Source organism: Simochromis diagramma, unplaced genomic scaffold (assembly GCF_900408965.1).
Source record: "Simochromis diagramma unplaced genomic scaffold, fSimDia1.1 OVJJ01000487.1, whole genome shotgun sequence".
In the NCBI taxonomy this organism is placed as follows: domain Eukaryota; kingdom Metazoa; phylum Chordata; class Actinopteri; order Cichliformes; family Cichlidae; genus Simochromis; species Simochromis diagramma.
In genome coordinates, this window is record NW_024387305.1 from 6,909,723 (window position 1) to 6,931,619 (window position 21,897).

General features: G+C 37.1%; 1 protein-coding gene across 3 annotated transcripts; it reads left to right on the forward strand.

Annotated features, from left to right (window-relative positions):
* The first annotated feature begins 492 nt into the window (after window positions 1-492).
* Window positions 493-21,876, forward strand: cabp2a (calcium binding protein 2a). 3 transcript variants are annotated; one of them, XM_040004662.1, is made up of 7 exons: window positions 493-1,976; window positions 2,307-2,489; window positions 17,245-17,275; window positions 18,464-18,598; window positions 19,632-19,741; window positions 20,610-20,757; window positions 20,946-21,876. In XM_040004662.1, exons 1-7 carry the CDS (start codon window positions 1,917-1,919, stop codon window positions 20,969-20,971), a joined length of 693 nt encoding a protein of 230 aa, XP_039860596.1. In that variant the 5' UTR covers window positions 493-1,916; the 3' UTR covers window positions 20,972-21,876. The 3 variants fall into 3 exon arrangements, with proteins under 3 accessions (XP_039860596.1, XP_039860595.1, XP_039860597.1); XM_040004661.1 differs by lacking the exons at window positions 493-1,976; window positions 2,307-2,489 and adding exons at window positions 12,096-13,062; window positions 13,293-13,514; XM_040004663.1 differs by lacking the exons at window positions 493-1,976; window positions 2,307-2,489 and adding an exon at window positions 13,309-13,404.
* The last annotated feature ends 21 nt before the right edge of the window (window positions 21,877-21,897 follow it).

Here is a 21,897-nt window from a genome sequence, read left to right on the forward strand (position 1 = left end):
ACTGACTCAACAGTTAAGTTATCAGTTTGCAATTCTCCCAGGCACAGAGACAAGAGGAGTTAGGCTACACGGTAAATCACAACCTTAACTAAAAATGCCCCACAAGTAGCAACATGAAACTAATTTTTGTTTCACTTTTTCTACATATGTGAAGCCCAATTCCAATTTGATTAATGTGAGCAAAAGGGCCCCATGCTTTAGTATATGTCTAACAGCATTATGGTCACAGATATTTTTATAAAATATTACATTTAGTCTGTTTAATCCATGTGCAGTTATTTTGATAGTACCAAAAACGTTCAGCCAAATGGAGCATGTGCCACACAACTAACATAACTTTATTTTACCAATTTCAGTGTAAGTTCTCTCCCATTGTGTCCATCATTGTTAATATGTGTTTTGCAAATGTTTCGTCCTTGTTCCATTTCAGAAACAACACCAAATATTGAAACAGATGAATGGAATTCAGCCTCAATGAACATTTTCCAACTGTTTCTAAAAATGTCTTCTGTGAAAACAACTTTATAATTTAAACCACATAATGGTTTAAATGATAAATTACTGTAATTATGCAGAATGAAACATGTTGATAGTAGCTTGGCTTGGAAGGAGACGGAAGTAGAGTGTTCTTCATAGATCCTTACAGTAACTGTGCTTCATCTTAATTTCTTCTAACCGCACCAGTTGGATTTTTCTCCTTTTATACTTTCCCACCCCGCTTTGTCATCTTTTTGGCTTCTCTTATGGGAAAACTGTAATTGCAGTTTCTAAATCATTTACTATTACCATTCCTGCCCCAACAAAGCTAGTAATTTGCTTTTTTATACACCCAGTAAGTGAAACATGGAAACATTGTTTACAGAGATGTATTGCAGCATTAATCTGATAAACGTCTTAACCTTTTTAAAATAAGACAGACAGACAGACAGACAGACAGATAGATCCCCCTACTGTAAATCTATACTGTACAGAGATATAGATGGGTTGCAGGATATGAAAGAAAACAACCTTCTTCTTCTTTTTTAATCAGCATTTTTCGTGTCTACATGTTGGGTCTTTTTCTGTTGATCCCTTCTCTGTTTTTCTTTGAAATCCTTTTGGATTCTCTTGTGGGATCATGTCGTTTTCTTTCCCTGAAACTATTCCTGCCCCACCTATTTTAGGAATGGTTCAGTTCTAAGGGAGTCCTTCCATCTAGATCTATGTCTGCATCTTCACATTTTGGTCTCAGAGCCAAAATTTTAAGAGACTTCTTACTATCATTCTGTACACTGTTTTGCGAGATACATTTCTATATTGGGAATATAGTAAACAATGGGAAGCAGTATTAGGTCCAGAGGATTGAGGACAAGCCTACATCAACATCGGAAGAGACGAGATCAGAGTGAGAGTGAGGAAATAAATACGGGATTACTGGAGTCACAAACACGGACAGGAAATGGTGTCAGGCTCAAAAAAAAAATCTATGTTAACCACTGTCATTGACACACTTATAAACATCTCAATATTTTGATATCTGCTTGTTAATTGGTCAGTTTCTACATAAACTGGAAAAAGACATTTAAAAATATATTTATTTACATTTTGGGAAGACTTCTGCTTATAATAATCTGTGCCTTGATGGGCTTTTCTGGAGAATTTAGCACATGTGTGACACAGAGGTATTTACAGGGGAACAACTACGAGCAAAGGATAGTAGAAACACACAGATTGAAAAGTGAGTGAGGGATGTAGATACTGTACAGGAGGAGTGAAAGATAGAGAGAGTAAAACTGAGGGATGAGAGAAGGAGGAGCGATAGCAGTAGGAGATATGCCTCAGATTATCAACCGGTGTCAGATGCTCTGGGGACAGATAAAGAGGAGGAGCGTGACACAGAGAGAAAGAGGACGTCTCTTTGAAGCGGGACTGTAAAAATGACTGATGTGAAAAATTCATCATCTGTGGAGTTGCCAGAGGGGAAGTTAATGAAGAAGGTCAGTGCATGTAGATGCAAAAATATGCAAACTCCTGTCAATGATGCTCTTAAACATCCCACATGGTTTAACTTCTGAGGTCTGGCTGGTACTAATTTATTTTTTAAGTTAATGCCACAATGCTTAAAGCTCATAATGTTACAAACCAAATGGAGTTTTATGCACTTAAACACAACATTATCACAGAAGACGCTTATATTTGTCAGAAACTAAACCATCAATGATCAACAGCTACATTTTTATTAATTTTGTGAGAGCCAACTTTTCTGAGTTGGTACATCATAAACTGTGTATTGAACGCTTATGATTTGCTTGTGCTCTCTTCTCCAGGGTTCAATCAAGAAGAAAATTGAATCATTCAGGAGATGGAGTTCAGCTAGCATCAAGAGACCACCAAAGCCCAAGGCCAAGACTTTGAGTCTGTCCTCCCCAGTGGGAGACCCAGATGACATCTGGCTGGAAGAAGGTGACAAGAGGAAGCTACGCCCTATTGTTGACTCTGTCTTTGGACAGGTAGGTGACTGAACTGGGAACTTTGTAAAGCCAAGATATATAATTAGACTGTCATTTTTAAGGGTTCTTTTTTTTTTAAGGGTGTGTCTTTCCTTATAAGGCATGGGATGTTACAATATCATATTGCTATATGTATAAATCATATATAGTAGCACCCTTTTTGAAAAATGGCTCACAAATATAGTGTTAAAACATTATATATCCATATCTCTTTAACTATTTAGATTACGTTTAGATCTGTTGTGCAGTAGTGTGAGGTGTTTGTTTGCAGTAGTGAAAATTGTGCGCATAACATTTTTGCAACAGAGTATATTTTGACTGGTGACACATTAGTAAGAACCAGCCTGTATTATTAAAGAAGGATTATTTAAATTTAGATCAGCAGAACACTTGGAGGAAACACACATTCCTTGAGGATTGGAAGGGTAATAAACCTGCCAGGGCAAGCTTTAATTCAGACATAGTGTGCAACAGATGAAAAAGATAAAAATGTACCTAAAAAGTGTGTATTTGTTAGTGGCAGCCTTGTGAACTTGTTTTGCAGTCTTTAATAAGTAGTCAGCGTAGTTAGTAGTCTGTCCCATAGTAAAAATTTCTGTGTGTATAAGCCAAGACTTCAGTTTCATGTATAATTTCTTGCCATGTACTTTTTTCTGTTCTCGCTGGTTTGATCCAGATATTTTTGGTGTATTTTAATGTGTTGCAATAGCAAATCTTCCACATTGTTTTTGGCAGTTATGGCTTCCAGTTTCATCCACTTCCTGTTTATGTTTGTGGTGTTACTGAAGAAAAGACGAAAGCTTGTTATTTATATTCTCATATATATAAAATATTTCTTTTGCCTGTGTAGCTTCTTTTAGACACCAAAACTATTTGGCAGAAACAGCTGGAACCAGTGCACATGGAGCCAGTTTTCCCATCCTTAATAATAATAATAATAATAATAATAATAATAATAATACACTTCCTGGGAAGGTTTCAAAAAACCTCCACGGATTATAATGGAAAGATCAGAGCTGACCTTGTTTAGAGGTGTCCTGACAACAGGTTTGCTTTTTTGTTGTATATGGGAGAAATGTAAAAGCATCACAGGAATTTCTTTTACCTTAAAAAATAAATCCCTGATGATGACTAACTGTACCCTTGTGTACCCTGTACCCTTTTAACATGAAAGGCAAACACTGCTTTACGGTAGTTCAATCAATCAAATGTGTTTAAATTTAAACAAAATAACAGTTCTGAGGCACAAATGATAATCCTGCTTTGTGCCTTCCTTTGTTAAATAGCAAACCTTTTAGGCTTATTAGTTATTGGGGATGTTGAGTGGCATTTTAATTAGAAAAAGAGAATGGCAGAAATAGCTATACCAATTGCAACACAGTTTTGATCAGTGGTCAGAAAGGTCACCTGGGATTAGAGTCATAAACTAACAATCATTAAATGTTCTTTAAAGCCATCTGAAAAGAAAACTAGGCTGTGTTTTGACATGTTTTTATATTTCCCCTTTTTTTCTTAGTTTCATCTCCAGCTCTCATTATTCAGATGAGTCATGCATACACTGAGCAACAGACTGACTGAATAATGAATTACTGGATGTCTGGGTCTGGGATAAAGGCTTGAGAGTGAATGATAGTTGAATGTAATAAAGGAAGAAAGAAAAGACCTATTGCAACATAAAGCGAGATTAGAGCTAGAATGAAGGAACTAAACTTTGAGCAGACAGATGTAGTTTAGTCCAACATCAGTGCTAAAATGTCACGTCTGGCGAAGCAGACGTCATGGCATGAGGAGAGCTACACGTATGTGATCCAGCTATGTGGGGATGCAGGGGGTGTTCGCGGTGCTGGGCTTGTTCAAGTGGACAAGAAAATGCAGAACTCAACAGTGATTGGCAAAAACAATGTGGACCCAAATGCAGGCACGGTGGCGAGGGCAAATAATAACAAAAGGAGAGCCTTTATTTTGGCGGTGAAAAAATACAAAGAAACACTAACACGACTGGAGGTACAGAGAAACTAACAAAAAAACGAAACTGGGAAAAGCTAAGAATAACAAATGACCTGAAGATGGCGAGTTAAGGCAAGGAACGAGGCAAGGAAAAGGGCAAGGATACCTCAGTAGGTAGAGTGGTGGCCCCATGATCGTAAGGTCGGGGGTTTGATTCCCCTGAACAGCTACCCTGAGGTACCCCTGAGCAAGGTACCGTCCCTACACACTGCTCCCTGGGCGCCCAATGGCTGCCCACTGCTTCACTGAGTTAAATGCAGAGAGGAATTTCCCCACGCGGATCAATAAAGTATACGTTATTATTGAAATAAAGAGGCGGACAGATCGACCAGGGACCGAAGGAAACACTCTATATATACACACAGAAGGTAATGAGGGAATGGGAAACGGGAGGGTAATCAGACGGAGAAAGCAAAGCAGAAAACACTGACATAGGACAAGGACTATCAAAATAAGACAGGAAAACCCAGAACAGGCATGGAAACACAGACCAAGGAGACAGCTGACCGGGAAGACAGATGACTAAACGTATAGACAGAACAAAACCTATACTAGAGACACGACACACTTACACGGAAGGCCAGGGAACAAGCCTAAGAACCAGGAATCACAAAGACACTGACTGAGGAGATACATTGTGCACATATTCAGGGATTATTTATTTACTTCTGTTTATAAATGCGTTTAAAAGTTTGAATGTGTTTTTAACTGTATAAGGTGTACTTAATTACAGAAAAACAGCAAATAATTATATTGAGAGCTTTATTTGAGTGAGGAATTGAAAGAAGTTAATCAACAACTCATTTCATATGTAGGCAAAATCCAAATATCATGCACATGTCACATACATCCACCACATGAAACCATAGAAAGAAAAAAAATTATTTCAATAAATCCTAAAATTTATCCTCTAACTGAAATGTTAGCAGATGCCAGTGATTAGCTGGCCTTCTTTTTAAACTAATATATTCTAGCAAACAAGATTCCACACCTCACTTGCATGAAGGCATAACTGAACAGCAAGGAAACACTGTATAACAGTACATCCCATTGTTTACCCAGTATGTGTGAATAGCCGTTTTATAGGGTCTAATTTACACCACTCCACACGTTTCTGGTAATTAGTATTAGTAACTTAGTATTCAGTGGCTTTGAAAAATATTGTATTATCTCACTTCTGAATGATCAAACACATTTGCTATATTTGAAAGATGAAAGACGAAATGCTACAGCTGCAGCTTTACGTCATAATATCACGAAACAGTAAAAACTACACCTTTATTTCTGATATATGTTAAAAATCACACACTCAGTTTTCTGAACTGGTCAACATTTTTAACAAAGCAACGAGGACATTGGTATAATAACCAGCACAGCTTTAGAAAACTGCTTTATAAGTGGGTTAACTGTTGTTCTATTTCCACTGGGGCAAAGCAGCAACAGTTGTTCACTGTTCAAAAAACAAAAACAATCCAACAAACACATATTCCGACATTACTGCGACTTTCTGACCCTTATTTTTGTTTGTAAGAGAAGTCTTTGATTTAATTTAACAGGACAGCCACATTTAACTTTTAGGTCACATGAAAATGCAGAAATAATATCTGGACAGGTGCAAAAGGCATTATCCTCCTTTTGGGAGTGGGTAAGTGGGCGAGAATGAGAGCAGAGAATGTGGGACAATCCAGACAGCCATATGTGGTCGCAGCCTGTAAAATGATGCCAGGTTAAATGGGAATCCTTTACTGACTACACCAGCATGTTATATTCCTCCTGTCAGCACAGTGCTGCTGCAATTTTGGACTGAGTTCAGGTTTGATTAGCATGTCTATCAACCTTTTAAACAGAAAGCATGAGATTTTGATGAATGTGTGCTTAAGCATCACTAAGCCAATTCACCGTACATTCCGTAAAAGAGCCAAGCTCATGTGGTGATCATCATTTAGTTATTCCTGGTAACATTGATCCAGCATATTTAATTCTTCAAAGCCACAAAAGGCAAGCCAGAGCCAGTTATAAATAATCTGATCACAGGCTAGTGGAGACATGTACTGAAGCTGTTAATAATAGCAAAAAGAAGGGGGAAAAAAGAAACGAAGTTCTGTTAAAACTCTTACATGACATCTCAGTATAAAGTATGTCATGAAAATCAAAGTGAACGACAAAAAAACAAAAGTGGGTAGCAATAAAAAACAGCCAACGTATGTTCTTTTCAGTTGTAGCAACCTGCAGCAATCTCTCTGTTTTACTGTTACTGTTTTTTTGCTCCCAGTTCAATTCAATTCCATTTTATTTATATAGTGCCAGATCCCAACAACACTTGCCTAAGAATGACTTCATACTGTAAAGTATTGTATTGTAAATAATACAATAATGTACCAAATGCATAAAATAACCCAGTACTCAGATGACCCCTATAATCAAGCACTTTCTTACAAGAGAAACTGAGGGGCTAGACTGGATAATGATAATGGCCAGAAACAGGTGAGAACACAGCTGGGATAAATCTAACTAATGAAACAGAGGAAGTAAAATTAAAAAAAAATGCTGCACACAGACAGATGATTAACACAATAAAACAGGTAAAATGCATGGAAACTGACAAAGGCTCCATAACTGAAAACACTGGGTCAACAACCCAGGTACTCTGACAACAACCAAAGAAATTATTAGGTAATGAATGTCATTAAAATTCTCTCTCCTTTCAAAGTAAATAAGAATAAAACGCTACTATTATTGCACCACTTTAAGGGTGATAAAGGTGGAATTTGCCCTCTAAGACACAGGCAGCATACATCAGGTAAAATGAGTTAATTATGATATTTGTGTCATATCACAGGCCACACTGTTGTTTCAGTTGTATTCTTATCACACTTTTACCTCCCCATGTGTTTTGCTAATATAAAACATATTAGATAGATTATTATTATTATTATTATTATTATTATTAGATTCTATCCTGACTGAATCAGTAATACAAGAGTATACTCTAAAGAAACATGATGATCATGCACTAGTTTTTCCACTTGAATTGTTCTTTGTTTTATAAGTGCACAAGTCGCAACCACTTCCTCCCACAAACATTTTTTTCTGTCATTTAATCTTGTTTAAACAAACAAGACTCAGAGATGATGTAACTTTATGCTCAAGCTGCTGTGATAACTGATCCAAAATCTGGTCTGGATAACTGACATATTCATATTCATATTGGCTAAAATGATAAATCACTGTCAGAGGTCAGGCCCATGGAGCCACATGTGTCTCGTTCTACTTTTTTTTTCTCCACTATGTTCCCAAGCTAGTGTCTGCTAGGCGCAGTGTATGTTTTATAGTCAGTTACTGGGTTTGTGACTGACTTTTAGTGGTAAGCAGGAAGTCTAGAGTGAATTATAAGTAAAAATGTGGCTTGAAAAACCAATAAAATAAGATCGAGACAAAAAGGCTCACAATTTGTTGCAGCCACACTTACATTAAAATACATTGATGCAGTTAGTTAAGTTGACTTCATAAGTATTATTTTGTACCTAGAGAACATGGTTTGGATTCCTTATTGCATAATGGTATTTGTCTCTACAATTATGCTTTGAAATGTAATAGAATGGGAAGTGCTAATACTCAAAACAGAGCGTGAGTTCTTCTAGTTTAGTAATTGTCTCCATTGTTGTGTTGTCGCAGATATATATTTTCACGCATTAATATGTTTGCTGTGAGCTATGTTTGTGTTACAGCTCAGTCTTATCTCTGTTCAACAGGGTTAAGCTCAATTTAGCTTAACTTCAGCCACAACTCAAGAGATTATCGCACATTGAAGGTCAAAGGTATGAAAAGAAATAGAAATAGATGAATAGAAAAAACCCAATGAAGAAAGGAACTCTTAATGTTTCCATTAAAGACGGGACATCAAACATCAAACTTAGTGTACTATACATATTCCCAGTCTTTAATTCAGTGAGAAACTTGTAAGAAGTGCAGAATGCTAGAATGGGTTGACGACACCGATGTTGTTCAGGCTGCAGCTTATTTATATAAGAAAGACTTCGAAACAGTTTTAGCAATTTTTCTTTAGCTTTTTATTTATTTGTTTGTTTGTTTTGTGATAAACTTGTGTGTCTGCACATTTTAAATTGGAAAGCACCCTTTTTTGCTCATCTGACCTTACTATGAGATCTTTTTGTGTGTGTGTGTGTGTGTGTGTGTGTGTGTGTGTGTGTGTGTCATTGTGCAAAAAGTGGGCATGCAAATACACATAGACATCCCCCATCTCAAATGGCAAAATGTTTGACCTGACCCACCCTAAAGCTGTTTGCATAGCATGCAAAATCCTGGGTTTTGGAATCTGTCCATCATGCTGTTTACAGCCCAGCACTGGATTTTCAGTTGGCCTGTCTTCCATCCTTGTCTTTCAGGCATCTGGTATGCTTGCAGTTGTCGAGGGATGGCACATGAATTCTCACCCAGCTGCTTTGTTTGGGGTTTTGTGGCTGAAAGGCTTTGTGCTCACACCAAGCTGCTGATGAAGGCAAGGTGGAAACGCTTCTTTTTTGTTGTCGTTTGGAGAGCAAAAGAACCTCTGTTCTGTATTCTGGGTGCTTTTCAATACCACTTGAACTCATTGGTCTAGTTCATCTAAAGTAATCTGTGCATGACTACCTAAGAGGCAGCACAAGCACAAAGCTTCAAAGAAATAGCAGGAAAATCTCAATTTCACCAATTTTTTTGGCATGCCAACAAACAAGCTAGCATTTCTGCCTTGTGGGCTTCATCAGAGCGTGAAACGAAACTGAAGGTTGTAACATTTACAGTAATCTGACATTGTTTCTGATCTCATGTGACGAAATTCATACATTTTTTTTTCCTTCTCTTTTTTTTTTTCTTTTTCTTTTTTCCTCTTTCTCTGCAGTGTGCTTTAGTAAAGTGCCTCCCAGTTGTCAGTTTCATAGGCATTAATGCACCTCCATACCACACGCAGGTGTTTTGAGTTGAGTGCTGACAACAACCCATCCTTGTTCTCTTTAGTCCAGAATATGCTGTGTCAATGATTTCAGAAAAAGAATATACAATTTCAATTTGTCTGACCACAGAACAATTTTCCAATTTGCCTCAGTCCTTTTCGAAATTCATACATTTTAAAACAGAGCAGAGTGAATACAGCTGGGGTTAAAGTTTTCTATACTATTACATTTCATATATATACTTATTCAGAGAAGATCTGAGCTAAAATCATTAGTCAGCCCAGCAGGTGTCATTGTGTTTAGTGATGAGATCCAACATCTATTTATTTGGTAAAATTCCCTGGCAGAAATAGCAGAAAGAATTACATGTTCAAGTCCAGTGAACAGCAGGAGGAGCAGCAGGAGAGCCATGATTGGCTTCATAGTTGTGTTTGGCTAAGACAGACTCTATGTGCCCAATTCTGTAACTCTTGTTTGAATATTCTACTTAACATCTAAAGTGTTGTTACACTCACTGCATTTTCCACATCTGAAGTTTCCTTTCGTGTATGTTTTGGTTTGATAGGCTGAAAAGTGTGTTTACAATTATCTCTGATTGTTCAAGCACTTCAAAATCACAGTGATTCCACTTAGTCATCACTCAGATTTTAAGATGTGTCAGTATTAGTAATGTCTCTGAGTTTCTTGTGACAGCAGTTAAATTAAGTGGAGAAAATTATTCTTTCCAGTTGATATTTTAGGTGTAAGCAGTTCAGATTTTAAAGCATTATTGTAGGCAGTGCTGATTATTGATCGATGATACGTTATTTCATTAAATCTTGATTTCATCTGATTGCCATGCTTTAGAATATTGGGAGGTAGACTACAGGAATCACTTTGGGAAACATTTGAAAATTGAAATTAAAACAGTTTCATTTGGACTGCAAGCATAAAGACTCTCAGTGTCAGTGTTGATTTTGTATGATTTTTCAAGCAATTTAGTCCATCTTTGTCTCTTTAAAGAAATGAGGTGTTGATGTTACAATATCTTTTAGAAAAAACTTCAGTAGAGGTTCAGTAATAGATTTTATACCAGAGACAATAGTTCTTGATTAGGAATTGTACTGTTGCACTTTGGGTGTATTGCACTAAGAGGAATTCAATCTCTCGTGTAGCTCGTGAGAGCTACGCTAGCATGCATGAAGAGACTTCTAATTTAACTTTTGATTTCATTCACTGGATTATTTTTTAACTCTTTATAGCACTCTCTATGCTCACTATCCCACTGCTTCTTTTGATACAATGTAGCTTTTTTTTCTTTTACTAATATGATGGATTTGGGTCCTCCATAGTTAGGGATGATACTGGCATCTAGTGGTAGTGCATATGTATTACCGTTAAGCGTGTGTTAATCCCACTATTTTCAACAACCTAGCTTTGCTGCACTCTACTGGCAATACTGAGGCAATGCAGAGTGTTGCCTAGGAATACATTTTACATAATAGGCATATTAAAAATTGCTGAAACTATGTCTTGTAAAAAAAAAAAGTTTTACAAACTGCTTTATAACAAGTAACTGTGGAGTAATTTGTGAACCCAGAAGAGATTACCAGCATCAAAAACATGGGATTTTGAGAAAAAGATAACTAGGTTAAACTCAGGAAACACCCAGAAGAAAATGGGTGGTCTAATGACCAGATACATGGGAAAGTAGATAGACACAAAAAATGTGTTGGTTCTCCTGAACTGACCACAGAGGATTAAGGCTGCAAGCGATGAGCCTTCATCAAACTGCGTAAATCTCTGGCACACATATTACACCCAATACACATGTATATAAAAAATGCAGTATATATAACAACAGTGCTTCACATCTGGATTCGGTTTCAACAAAGAACAGTAGATGAATTGGACTGGACAAAATAATCAAAAAATGATCCTAAGAAAACAAGTACCAGTATTTTTATTTCTAGAGGGAAAGGAATAAGCTTTGATGGTTTTAGAACGTAATAGATGGTGGGCAATTGTAAGGGAAACAATTAAAAAGCTGTGGTGAAGAGAATCATCTTTAAAAGCACAGATATAACAAGATAGTTTCTTAAACATATTCCTCATACCAAAAAAAAAAAAAAAAAGCTTTTCAATTGTGCCACAAGACTGAAGCGAGACTCCATCAAGATTAATAACACTGGCCCCATCTTTGGTGCCATCTGGTGGCTTTAGAGAACTTTATTTATATAACTTCTACTTAATCAGGGTTGAGATCAAAGTCAAGAATATAAACAGACAAGCAGCAAAATCACAGACACCGATGAGCAGAAGGCAGGTGATGGTGAAGACTTACGTTCAGAGACAGATGCTGCAGGTGAGCATCTGCACCACATCAATGCTCCCACCGCTTCACGAGCAACACAGTTATGATTATCAGTATAATCAGCAATTTCATAAAGCTATAATTATTTTTAGTAGCACTAGTAGTAGTTGTTGTGGTAGTGTCTATACTAAGTCAGAAGTTTACATCATACAGTTACACTCACTGGTTTTATTATACACCCCTGCAATTTTACTTTCTAAAATGTTTTCGCATGCACTGTTATGTGCCTCTCTTTTCACTTTTCTCTATCCCAGCATGTCTCCATGTGTTTTAATTTTTTTAATCGCCTTTTTTTTTTTGTCTCACAGTGACTAGTTGTGTAAAATAAATATTCAACTTCTATTTCTTCTACTTGCAGCCCCATGCTCTCGTAGCCTGTCAGCATAGTTCTTTTCTTCTAATCTGAACTGCTGGGGATTAAACAGACAGCCAACTCTTCATCCATAATTCTACCACCCCCTCCCTCCCTCTCTCTCTATCTCTCTCTCTTTCTGACTTAGAGACATACACACACACACAAAGCTTTGCCAGACTAGTCATTTGGAAACCATAAGCACGATGTTTGTTTGAGAGAGAGGGGTAGGTGGGTGGGATGGATTAGATTAAGTTGGTCCAAATTCAAGGGATCACTTGTAGCAAAAGGGGGTTACAGATAAAGGGAAAAACAGAGCGCATGCCCGTGTCTGTGTGTGATAGAGAGAGACAGAGAGGGATAGAAAGGGAGAGAGAAAATGGTCGAGTCAAGCAATCAGAGCCAGAGTCTGGCGCAGCGGGTTGTTTCAGCTCAGATATGACCCAACTCTCCCACCCCAACCCGTCAATCTCCATCACCCTGCCCCGATTCCATAATATCACCGTAAACATTTCAAATCTCATCATGGCAGCCGCCAACAACCCATAGGAGTTTAGGACTGAATGTGGCATCATATACACACCACTGGACCAATAGGATCTGGGACCGAAGCACATGCACTGAGAGGAGTCGCTTTTTGTAGTAGAGGTGCAAGTGGAAACATTTGCCCTCCTCCTTCCTGGGCGATAAAAGGCGTTGCCACCTAGGATGCATTGGATCTAGTATGGATTTTGGAGTTTCACGTGACGTTTGAACAGAGAAGGGTGAGAAAGAGGAAAAGAGGAGGATAAACTTTGGAGAAGTGTGAGGACCAGCAAGGAGGGAAGGGAGGGGGGAAGACAGGGAGAAGAGGGCAGGGTGATGGGAAACACCAACCAGACTTCTAAAAAGAACAGTAAAAAGAAGAAGGTAAGGAAACATTTTGTTGTTCTTGGATAACTAAAACTAGGATTTCATAGCAATTTCCTATTTCATCTCTACTTGACACAAGAGACGTTTCAAATTTGCTTTTATTTGCAATATACAAAATAAATAAATCTATTGAAAATGTCTGTAACAGTACAAAAAATGGCAAATTTGCCAAAATTTAGGTAATAGCTTTATGTGTTTCATAATCCGATTGGTTCCTCTCCTCTAAGGTAATGTCACCCATAGAACAAAGTGGTACCCCATTGGCTGCTGCCATGCTGGGGGGACTGGGTGATGCAGGGGAGATGGACACAGAGGATGAGGAGGAAGGAGGGAACGAGCGTGAGTTTGATGAACCCCTGTGCGCTCTGGTTAAGAACTGCAACATGCTGCATAACATAGTGGGGCCTGCATGTATCTTCCTCAGACAGGGCTTCGCCCAAAGTCAGCTTGTATGTATTTACCCACACTACAAACACACACCACACAAACATACAGAACTGCCAGAATTGTCATTGCCAAAATCTCCCATAAATCCTTTCATCCATCCATTTCCAAAGTGCCATCCAAAGGAGGGTTAAGGTGAAGCTGAGGTCATCGTCACGGCTCCTCTGCCCTTCATCTCCACCAATCACGAAATCAAACTGTGACTGCATCCACTTACCCTATATTCACTAACATCATATCTATAGAAATGTTTTAAAATGTTCTGAGGGCCTCTTACTTACAAACTTATATGTATTCTACTATTTTGAGTAAAGTTATTGTACACTGAAATTAATTTTTACACAAATAGCCAAAGTAAATTGAATAAAAACATGTGAGAAAGGACATGTTTTGGTCATTCTCATGTCAGTTGAGCTTAGTGAGATAGACATCTAAACATCAAAGGCTGTGACTACGCATGAAAAAAGAACACTTCATATTATAATTAAAAGATAATAATCACTAAGCCTCGAACTAAAACTAACAAAAAACAAAAAATTAGCAAATAATTAAAATGAAATAAGAAATAAAAACTGTTGAAACGTATAAAACTACGTTTTTTCACAGCTATAAAAGAAGGATAATGATAACGAGACCTGATACGTGACACAAAAATTTGTCCAGATTCAGGTACCTTTATAGTCTTGGAGTCTTCTATGCGCACCTCTTATTACAAATTAATGTCATACATGGGGAAAGTGGAAATGTCACAGACAAGGAACTAGTTTAAAAGCGCTCCTAGGACAGTGGTGTATGATCCGAGGTGATACTGGATGCCATTTGAAGTGAAAATGGGCAAGAAGTCTAAAAGTATGAAAAAAGAGTATTCAGAATGTGGTTATGTAAATACTATTTTCTTTGCTGTATTGGTCGTAAGGTGAATGCGAATTTTTGTGAGAATGCTAAAATCTGTCTCTCTGTGTTAGCCGTATAACAGACCGCGGTGTACCCCTCCTCTCACCCTAAAAAATCTTTTTGGGTGTGTGTTTTGAAATAGTCTATTGATATATTTAACTACAGCCTTGCAGAGTCACTGTCTCGTTTATCAACTGATTGACAACCGCAGTTTAAATTTGCAGTTTACATTAGCATGTCTTTCACAGCAAGCAGTATATGATAACAATTGAACAAATGGCTATGTCTAATGTGAAAGTGGTCCCTTGCAGTTCCACACTCAGTCTCTGCAGTTCGCTTAAGATTTATAAGACGTTTTAGCTGATTGCTTTGCTTTTATGACACGCAAGTTGCACCAGCTGCAGTGGACAGCTGTTTCCAGAGGAAATACACTGATAAACCTTCTGTACACCACTTTCACAGCACCAAGAAGGAAGTGCTTTATGAATATAGTGAGGCGTTTAGCAGCTAAAAAGCTAGGTGATTTTCCTCAGGAGTTTGGACTATGTCTTGATCCAGCCTCACTCATTTCATATGCCACATTTTCAGCCACAGCAGGCAACCATCAAGTGCATGTAGTGGAGCATTCAGCAGACAAACAGCTTGATATTTCAGTCAGACACCAAAAAACAAGCTAAAAGAAGAGTGAACATTAGTCTTTCAGAAACATTACTCCATACTGTGTGATTAAAAAAAAAAATGTTGCTTTGAATCTGCCGAATGTGTAAACAGGCAAATAATTTTGATAAATTTTGATATTTTTGAAAATCTTGTGTTAATACAGGCAAACTTATTTTCCAGCCAACTTCAGCAAATCTTAAATTAATCAAATCAGAATATTGTCATTTTGAGTAAAGACTACATAAAAGATAGACTAGTCTAAAAAGGGAAGCCAATGTGTTAGTGTCTTAAACCTGCATTCTTTCTAATGGTGAGCAGCACAGAGTAAGTTTGTTAATACTGAAGTCCATTACAGTCACTGCGTTACACACTTGATCTCTGACCTCTTAAACGCTTTCTGTAGTTCATTTTCTCAATTGCACAGCTACAATTGCAACGCAATGTTCATTTTATACATTTTAGTCCTAATTAAGGTATAATACACAAATAAGCAGGGTGTGTTTTAGGGCAGGCCTACCTTGGGGTTGACAAATCACTAACATAAGAGTGTACAGTGTCTGTGTTTCCATAATCAGATCAATGTTGTTCATCATCTCTGGGTTCAAAAATCCAAAATACAACTTCACAAAACATGACTTCATATTTTGTCTTAATTTTTATATACATTTTTTTTTAGCAGTATTAGCAATGCTATCTGTAAGTTTAACTACCATCATAGTTATATTTCAAAGTGGCCAGGTCAATTCTCTTGCATATGAATGAATGAATGAATGAATAGATAAATAAATATGAAATCGCATTATTAACTTTAGATGGGGACTGTTGACACTGATAAAACTGAGTTCTATAACATGTGCTTAATCTTGTAAACGGGTTTATTTCAACCCAAACCATAACTTGAACCCCAATCAAGTTTTTTTGTTTTTTTGGGGTTTTTTTTGGCTAAACCTAAGCAAACGAGGACTGAAAGCAAAACTTGTCTCACATAAGATTTAAACCTAAATCTCGTGGCATTTTCATCCTGTTGTGTCATGCTACATGCCTTCCTTCATAAACTTTTATTGTTGCTCAGTTTCTGCAGTCTTCTAAAGTCACGATTTAGCAGTAGTAACTGTTGTAGATTGGTAATGGACCACAAAAAAACAAAGGTAGGAGAAAACCGTTGCCTTTGTCTGTGGATAAATCTGTCACAAATTTTAGCAAAAGGTACGACAAAAAAAAAAAGTGGTACACGTTTTTCTGTTCAGCCTGTGCAGGTGTGTTAATGTTCGTTTAATCAAAAGCCAGCTGGACTGCAGATGCAGATAAGAAAAAAAAAATTGCTGGCAGATAGAGAAATGAAAAACCGATAAGCCTTCATGATTTGTAATACAATTTACCGCTGTAATCTCCCTGCCACTGTTCGTTCTCCTGCATCCTCTAATCCAGGGCTGTATTATTCCTGCTGATGATGTCACAATCTCGAAGAACACATCACGTACAAATTTATCCTGGTGTCACCTTGCATTCCTTTAGCCAATTCAACAACAACCGTAAATGGTGTTTTATGTTGAATCAGAATCAGAATTAGAATATTTTATTAATCACTAAAGAAATTATGCATGTGTTTGTTACTGCATTAATTTTTAGTTTAAGTCATAACTCACTCTTATTTCTATGATTTCATTTTCACTTTATTTCTTAAAGTGGCAATTCAATATTTCACCAGTTTACTCAGCATGTGATGTAATTCGTTTTTCTTTCTTTCTTATAACTTTGTGACATGCTGCATGTTTGGAAGGTAGATCTTTTAGGTGGTATGTCATTATGAATCTGCTGTTAGTACATTGTATTTCACAAGCTTGTTGTGGAGCATATGCACAGCAGACTTTCTCCAACAGAAGGGGCAGAATGAGACTGGACATGAATGCTGCTGGGTAGCAGCAGTTTTCAACTAAAAAGGCTATTAGGGTCAGTCAGATCAAAAACCCAATAATCCTCTAATAGAATCTCTGGCTGAGCAGATGAACATAGAACAAACAAAATGTTTCACAGGATTGAGAGGAGTGGAGGAGTAAAAGCACAAGAAGCAAAAATGTTTCCAGCATTTTGTGGGACTGAAATAGAGCAGATTCAAAGTATAACTTGTCTGACTATTCATTTCTCTTTATGTATGCCCTTTCTTCTTCCACACCACCGCAGGACAGAGATCTACGACCAGAAGAGATGGAAGGTACAGATTCTTAATCCAGATTCTTAATCCTCAACTTGTCTCTCAGTCCATTTATTCCACTCTGTTCTTTTTCATCTACCTTCCTTTCAAACATTCTATTTAACTGTGCACATTTTTTTTAATTTCCCTGTCTTGCATTGAAATGTGTAAGAACAAAGTGAAGGATTATCTTTCACAGGGAGGAATAATCCTTCACAGTTTAACTTCCACTCATACATCGCTTCTATTCCTCAGTAGTGGCTCACAATTTAACAGCGTACATGCACATGAAAATGTCATTTCTATTTTAAATATAGATTCTATGACTTTGGTTTAGTGTAGTAGAAACTTGATATATTTCTTCTGCAATGATTTAATGGTGACAGGGGGGTCTGTGTCACCATCTGTTCAGGTTCAGGTTAATTTTATTTGGACAAGTTTGGATATGGACTGCAATCATCCATGTCACACTATTCACAAACAACAGGCAGCAGAGTGCAAAGTACTCAGTGTTATAATGTTGTAAGAAGATTGAAGAAGAAAGAAAAAAGAAAGGCTCCATGTAAATAATGAGATGGAAGTTTAAAAGCTCATTCAAAACATTAATGCCTCATAAGAAAGTGATGCAAAAATAAAAAGTTTGCAAATGAAATAGAAAGTCCCAGGAGCAATTTAAAAATATAATTTTTCACAATCTTTGCAGCTTCAGTTTCTGTTTTTACATTTTTATTGATATAATGATGAACGACCATAAGTATTTCATAAGTTTTAAAGAATTTTATTGGGGGCAAAAATATCATATTTATGCAAAAAAATATTGAATATTTACAGTGCATAGTGTTGCCAACAAACTGTGATCATCTTCAAGCACTGATAAGACAGAAATCAATTATTTGGTCCAAAGATTGTATCCAGCATGTCACAGAAAACAGAGAAGTCCGTGAAAAATTATTGAAAAATTATTTTTTTACTATGTCATACTAGCAACAAGTCAAAAATAGTTCAAATAAAAACTAAAGAAATTTGGAAGTATTAAAAAAAGCACTCTCAGACAGATACCCCATCCCCATGTCAATGTACACTCACTGATCCAGGGCAGCTGAGACTGAAACTGTGTCTTGTTTTCTCAAGAAAGCAAATGTACTCTGTCATACTTTTGCCCAACGGCAAATATTTCACATAATCTGTATTGATGTGTTCTACTTGCAGAGTTGCGTGAGGCCTTCAGAGAATTTGACAAAGATAAGGACGGCTTCATCAGCTGTAAGGACCTGGGCGAGTGCATGAGGACTATGGGATACATGCCAACAGAGATGGAACTTATCGAACTCAGCCAGCAAATCTGTGAGTCCTGAACACAGACAGATAATTCTGTAATTCCCTAAAATCTTTCACTCGGAAGACCAGTGAAGGAGCACCAGGATAAAGCAGAACTGCAAAGCAGTTGATGTCCAAAATGTCTGTTTGTCCTTTCTTCACCTGTAAATCTGTTAAGTCTGATGAACTGCCAAAATGTTCTCCTTACATTAACTAGCAATGATTTAATTAATTTCTTTACAAATAACTTTTTAACTATTGGAGAAAAAAATATTCACTGGTACTGTCATTAAGTACAGCATCTCTGTTAAATGCTGATATGAGTAAACTTCATATCAGCAATGTGTCAATGTGTCTTCTAGACCCTACAAAACTGCTCAAAGACATTTTACCATGAATTAAAACATAAATCTTACATCATTTCACATTTATAACCTTATTTATTTCCAAAATTCCTGAAAGCTGTCAAGTAGTTAAATGAGCTTTTGAAAAGGTTTCTTTGAAGAGTTACAGTCAGGATTTAGAGTGCATCATAGCACAGAAATAGTGTAGTGAATTATATGAATGATGAATCATCTTCTTAGGAACTGTCCTGCAGTGGTTTGAATCACTGCAGTATAGTTTGTGCATGTAAATGGAAAGTCTTCCTCACATGCAAATGTTAATCACAGTTCCACAGGGTTCTGTGCTAGGACCATAACTTTTTACATTATAGATGCTTCCCTTACAGTATTATTATAAAACACTCCATTTTCATTCCTATGCAGATGACACGCAGTTTTAATTAACCATAAAGCCAGATGATACAAATAAACTAGTTAAATTATAGACATGTCTTAAACACAGCTAATGGCTGCAGTGGACAGTTTTCATTGGATATTTTCACATCACTACAAATATGCTCTTATTATGACTTCTGTTTATAACATATTGACGTGGGTCTGCTAAGCTCTGTCTTATATGCATGCACAATTAACTCTGTACCACTGGATCTTCAGTAAATAATCCAATTTGTTATTTACTTGTATATACTATGCATGCATATTTATCTTTCTTCTAGGTGGTGGCAGAGTGGATTTTGAGGATTTTGTGGAACTGATGGGCCCCAAAATGCTTGCAGAGACTGCAGACATGATTGGGGTTAAAGAGTTACGGGACGCCTTCAAAGAGGTCTGCAATTTTATTTTAGCAAAACAGAAAACCATATCCAGGCTTAAACTAGGGTTTAGAAATGAATGCGGTCCAGAGTTTTTTCTCCTAATGTATGCTATTTAAGGTGCAACAAATGACTGAGGTCCATACCTCAGTCATGCTAAAGTTGGGCATACACTGTGCGATTGTTTCAGTTGCGTTATTCAGCTCCTGCTCAAACTGTACGATTGAATCGCAGGGGTGAGAAGTTTGTAGGTGACGATGCACACTGTGCGTCCATAACATGAAGCTTATAACACAAAATCTGTCTCTCGCTCTCCCTCTCTCTCTTTAACTGACACAAACACACACACCACCACCACCATCAACTTTGTTAAATTGCTAATGAAAAACATTGACTAGCAATGAGCAGAAATGTCCATCCAACTCTTTTCACGGTTGGTCCGGTCATGATAATTTTGTGAGGCCACATCGAAAAGGCTCAGATGAGCTTGCCAAAGTTCTACACGCTGCACTGCCATGCTACTCCGTTTCTGTTTGCGCATGCACAGTGTGAGAGGCTGCGTTGACACCCTCATGAGGGCCGACAGGATTTCAAACAGGTTTGATTTTCTTGCAACTATACGATTGATGATTGGGAGCTGGTCGTGAGGTGTTAATCGCTTCTCGTTACCCCATGTATACTACACGATGCACGACACAGGAGAAACTCGGGCTGATCCCCAAAACGACTGAAAAATCTGCTCAAAATGGGCCAAAAATCGCACAGTGTATGCCCAGCTTAACTTGAGTAGGCCTTTTCTCAAACTGACACTCCAAAATGTTTTTGTTTTGCTTTTTGTAAATGCTTATTTTCCTTTTAAAGTCCTTCCATTCTGCTTTCTAGTTTGACTCTGATGGCGATGGTCAGATCAGCCTTGGAGAGCTGAGGGAAGCCATGAAGAAGCTAATGGGTGAGCAGCTCAACCACCGCGAGATCGATGAGATCCTGCGAGATGTTGACCTCAACGGGGATGGACAGGTGGACTTTGAAGGTGATACAATTTATCTCTTAGTTAAGATCGGTTGTGGTGGTGTGTTTGTGTTTGTGTGTGTGTGTGTGGGGGGGGTAATACAATTAGGGATGATATAATCTTTTTAAAGATTTTTAAGATGACTGTGGATGACTGTGGGAGTGCCCTTTTCCCAACAAACAATGCAAATATATTCTCTCTTTCCACAGAGTTTGTGAGAATGATGTCTCGTTGATTCTTCAGTAAACCTCACACTACTGCACTAAACACAACACTGGCAAGACTACGGACTGTTAATGTTTTTCTCACATGTACAAAGACATCTTGGTGTTTTTTCAGTTACGTGCAAAACCTCTTATAAAAATCCCTTAAATGTGTTACTGTTGTATAAATCTAATATGTATCATGTGTGTAATGAGAGATGAGAGTGATATTTCAGCAGGAATAGACCAAACCTATGGTGTCTTTAAAAGTTTATATTCATATGAATTTGCAGAAGAATTGCATTTAAAAGCCTGAAAAAATAAGATCCTGTTTGCACTGACTAGATACTGTGAAACTTCAATTATAAGATGTATTTTCTGTTTCTTTATTGTATTTGTAATTTGGGTGAATTGGTCACTAACTATGCAGTTTAGTATCTACAAGTTTGTTGAAACATTAATATGAATGTAAAAATGTATTTTCTGAATTTCAATATTTTAATGCCACTTATAGAATCTTCATCTTAAACTTGAATGCGTTAACTGTGAAATATCTAATACACATAGAAAACATGAATGCTTTGTTATGAGTTACAATATTTATTATACAGAGTAGCATCTGAAACAATATTTTTAATATCTTTTTGATACCTGTTTCAGAACAATTACTAGTGATTTGTGTCTACCACACAGTGAATATCAGTTTCATATCCTTGCACCATTTTTCCTCTTGGTGAAATTTAACTGACAACCTGCCTCATAGTACATGGTTATTTTATGTAAGCATACACAGTATGCATATATACCTCTTTGATGTTTCATTTGTACAGCATTTAATGACTCAGAAAACACATTGTAAATAACAAAAATGAGTGAACAATATTGAAAATAAATACTTTTTTGTGGTCAGATAGCTTATGGCCATATACTAAGTCCATATCAGTTTCATGTATTTTCT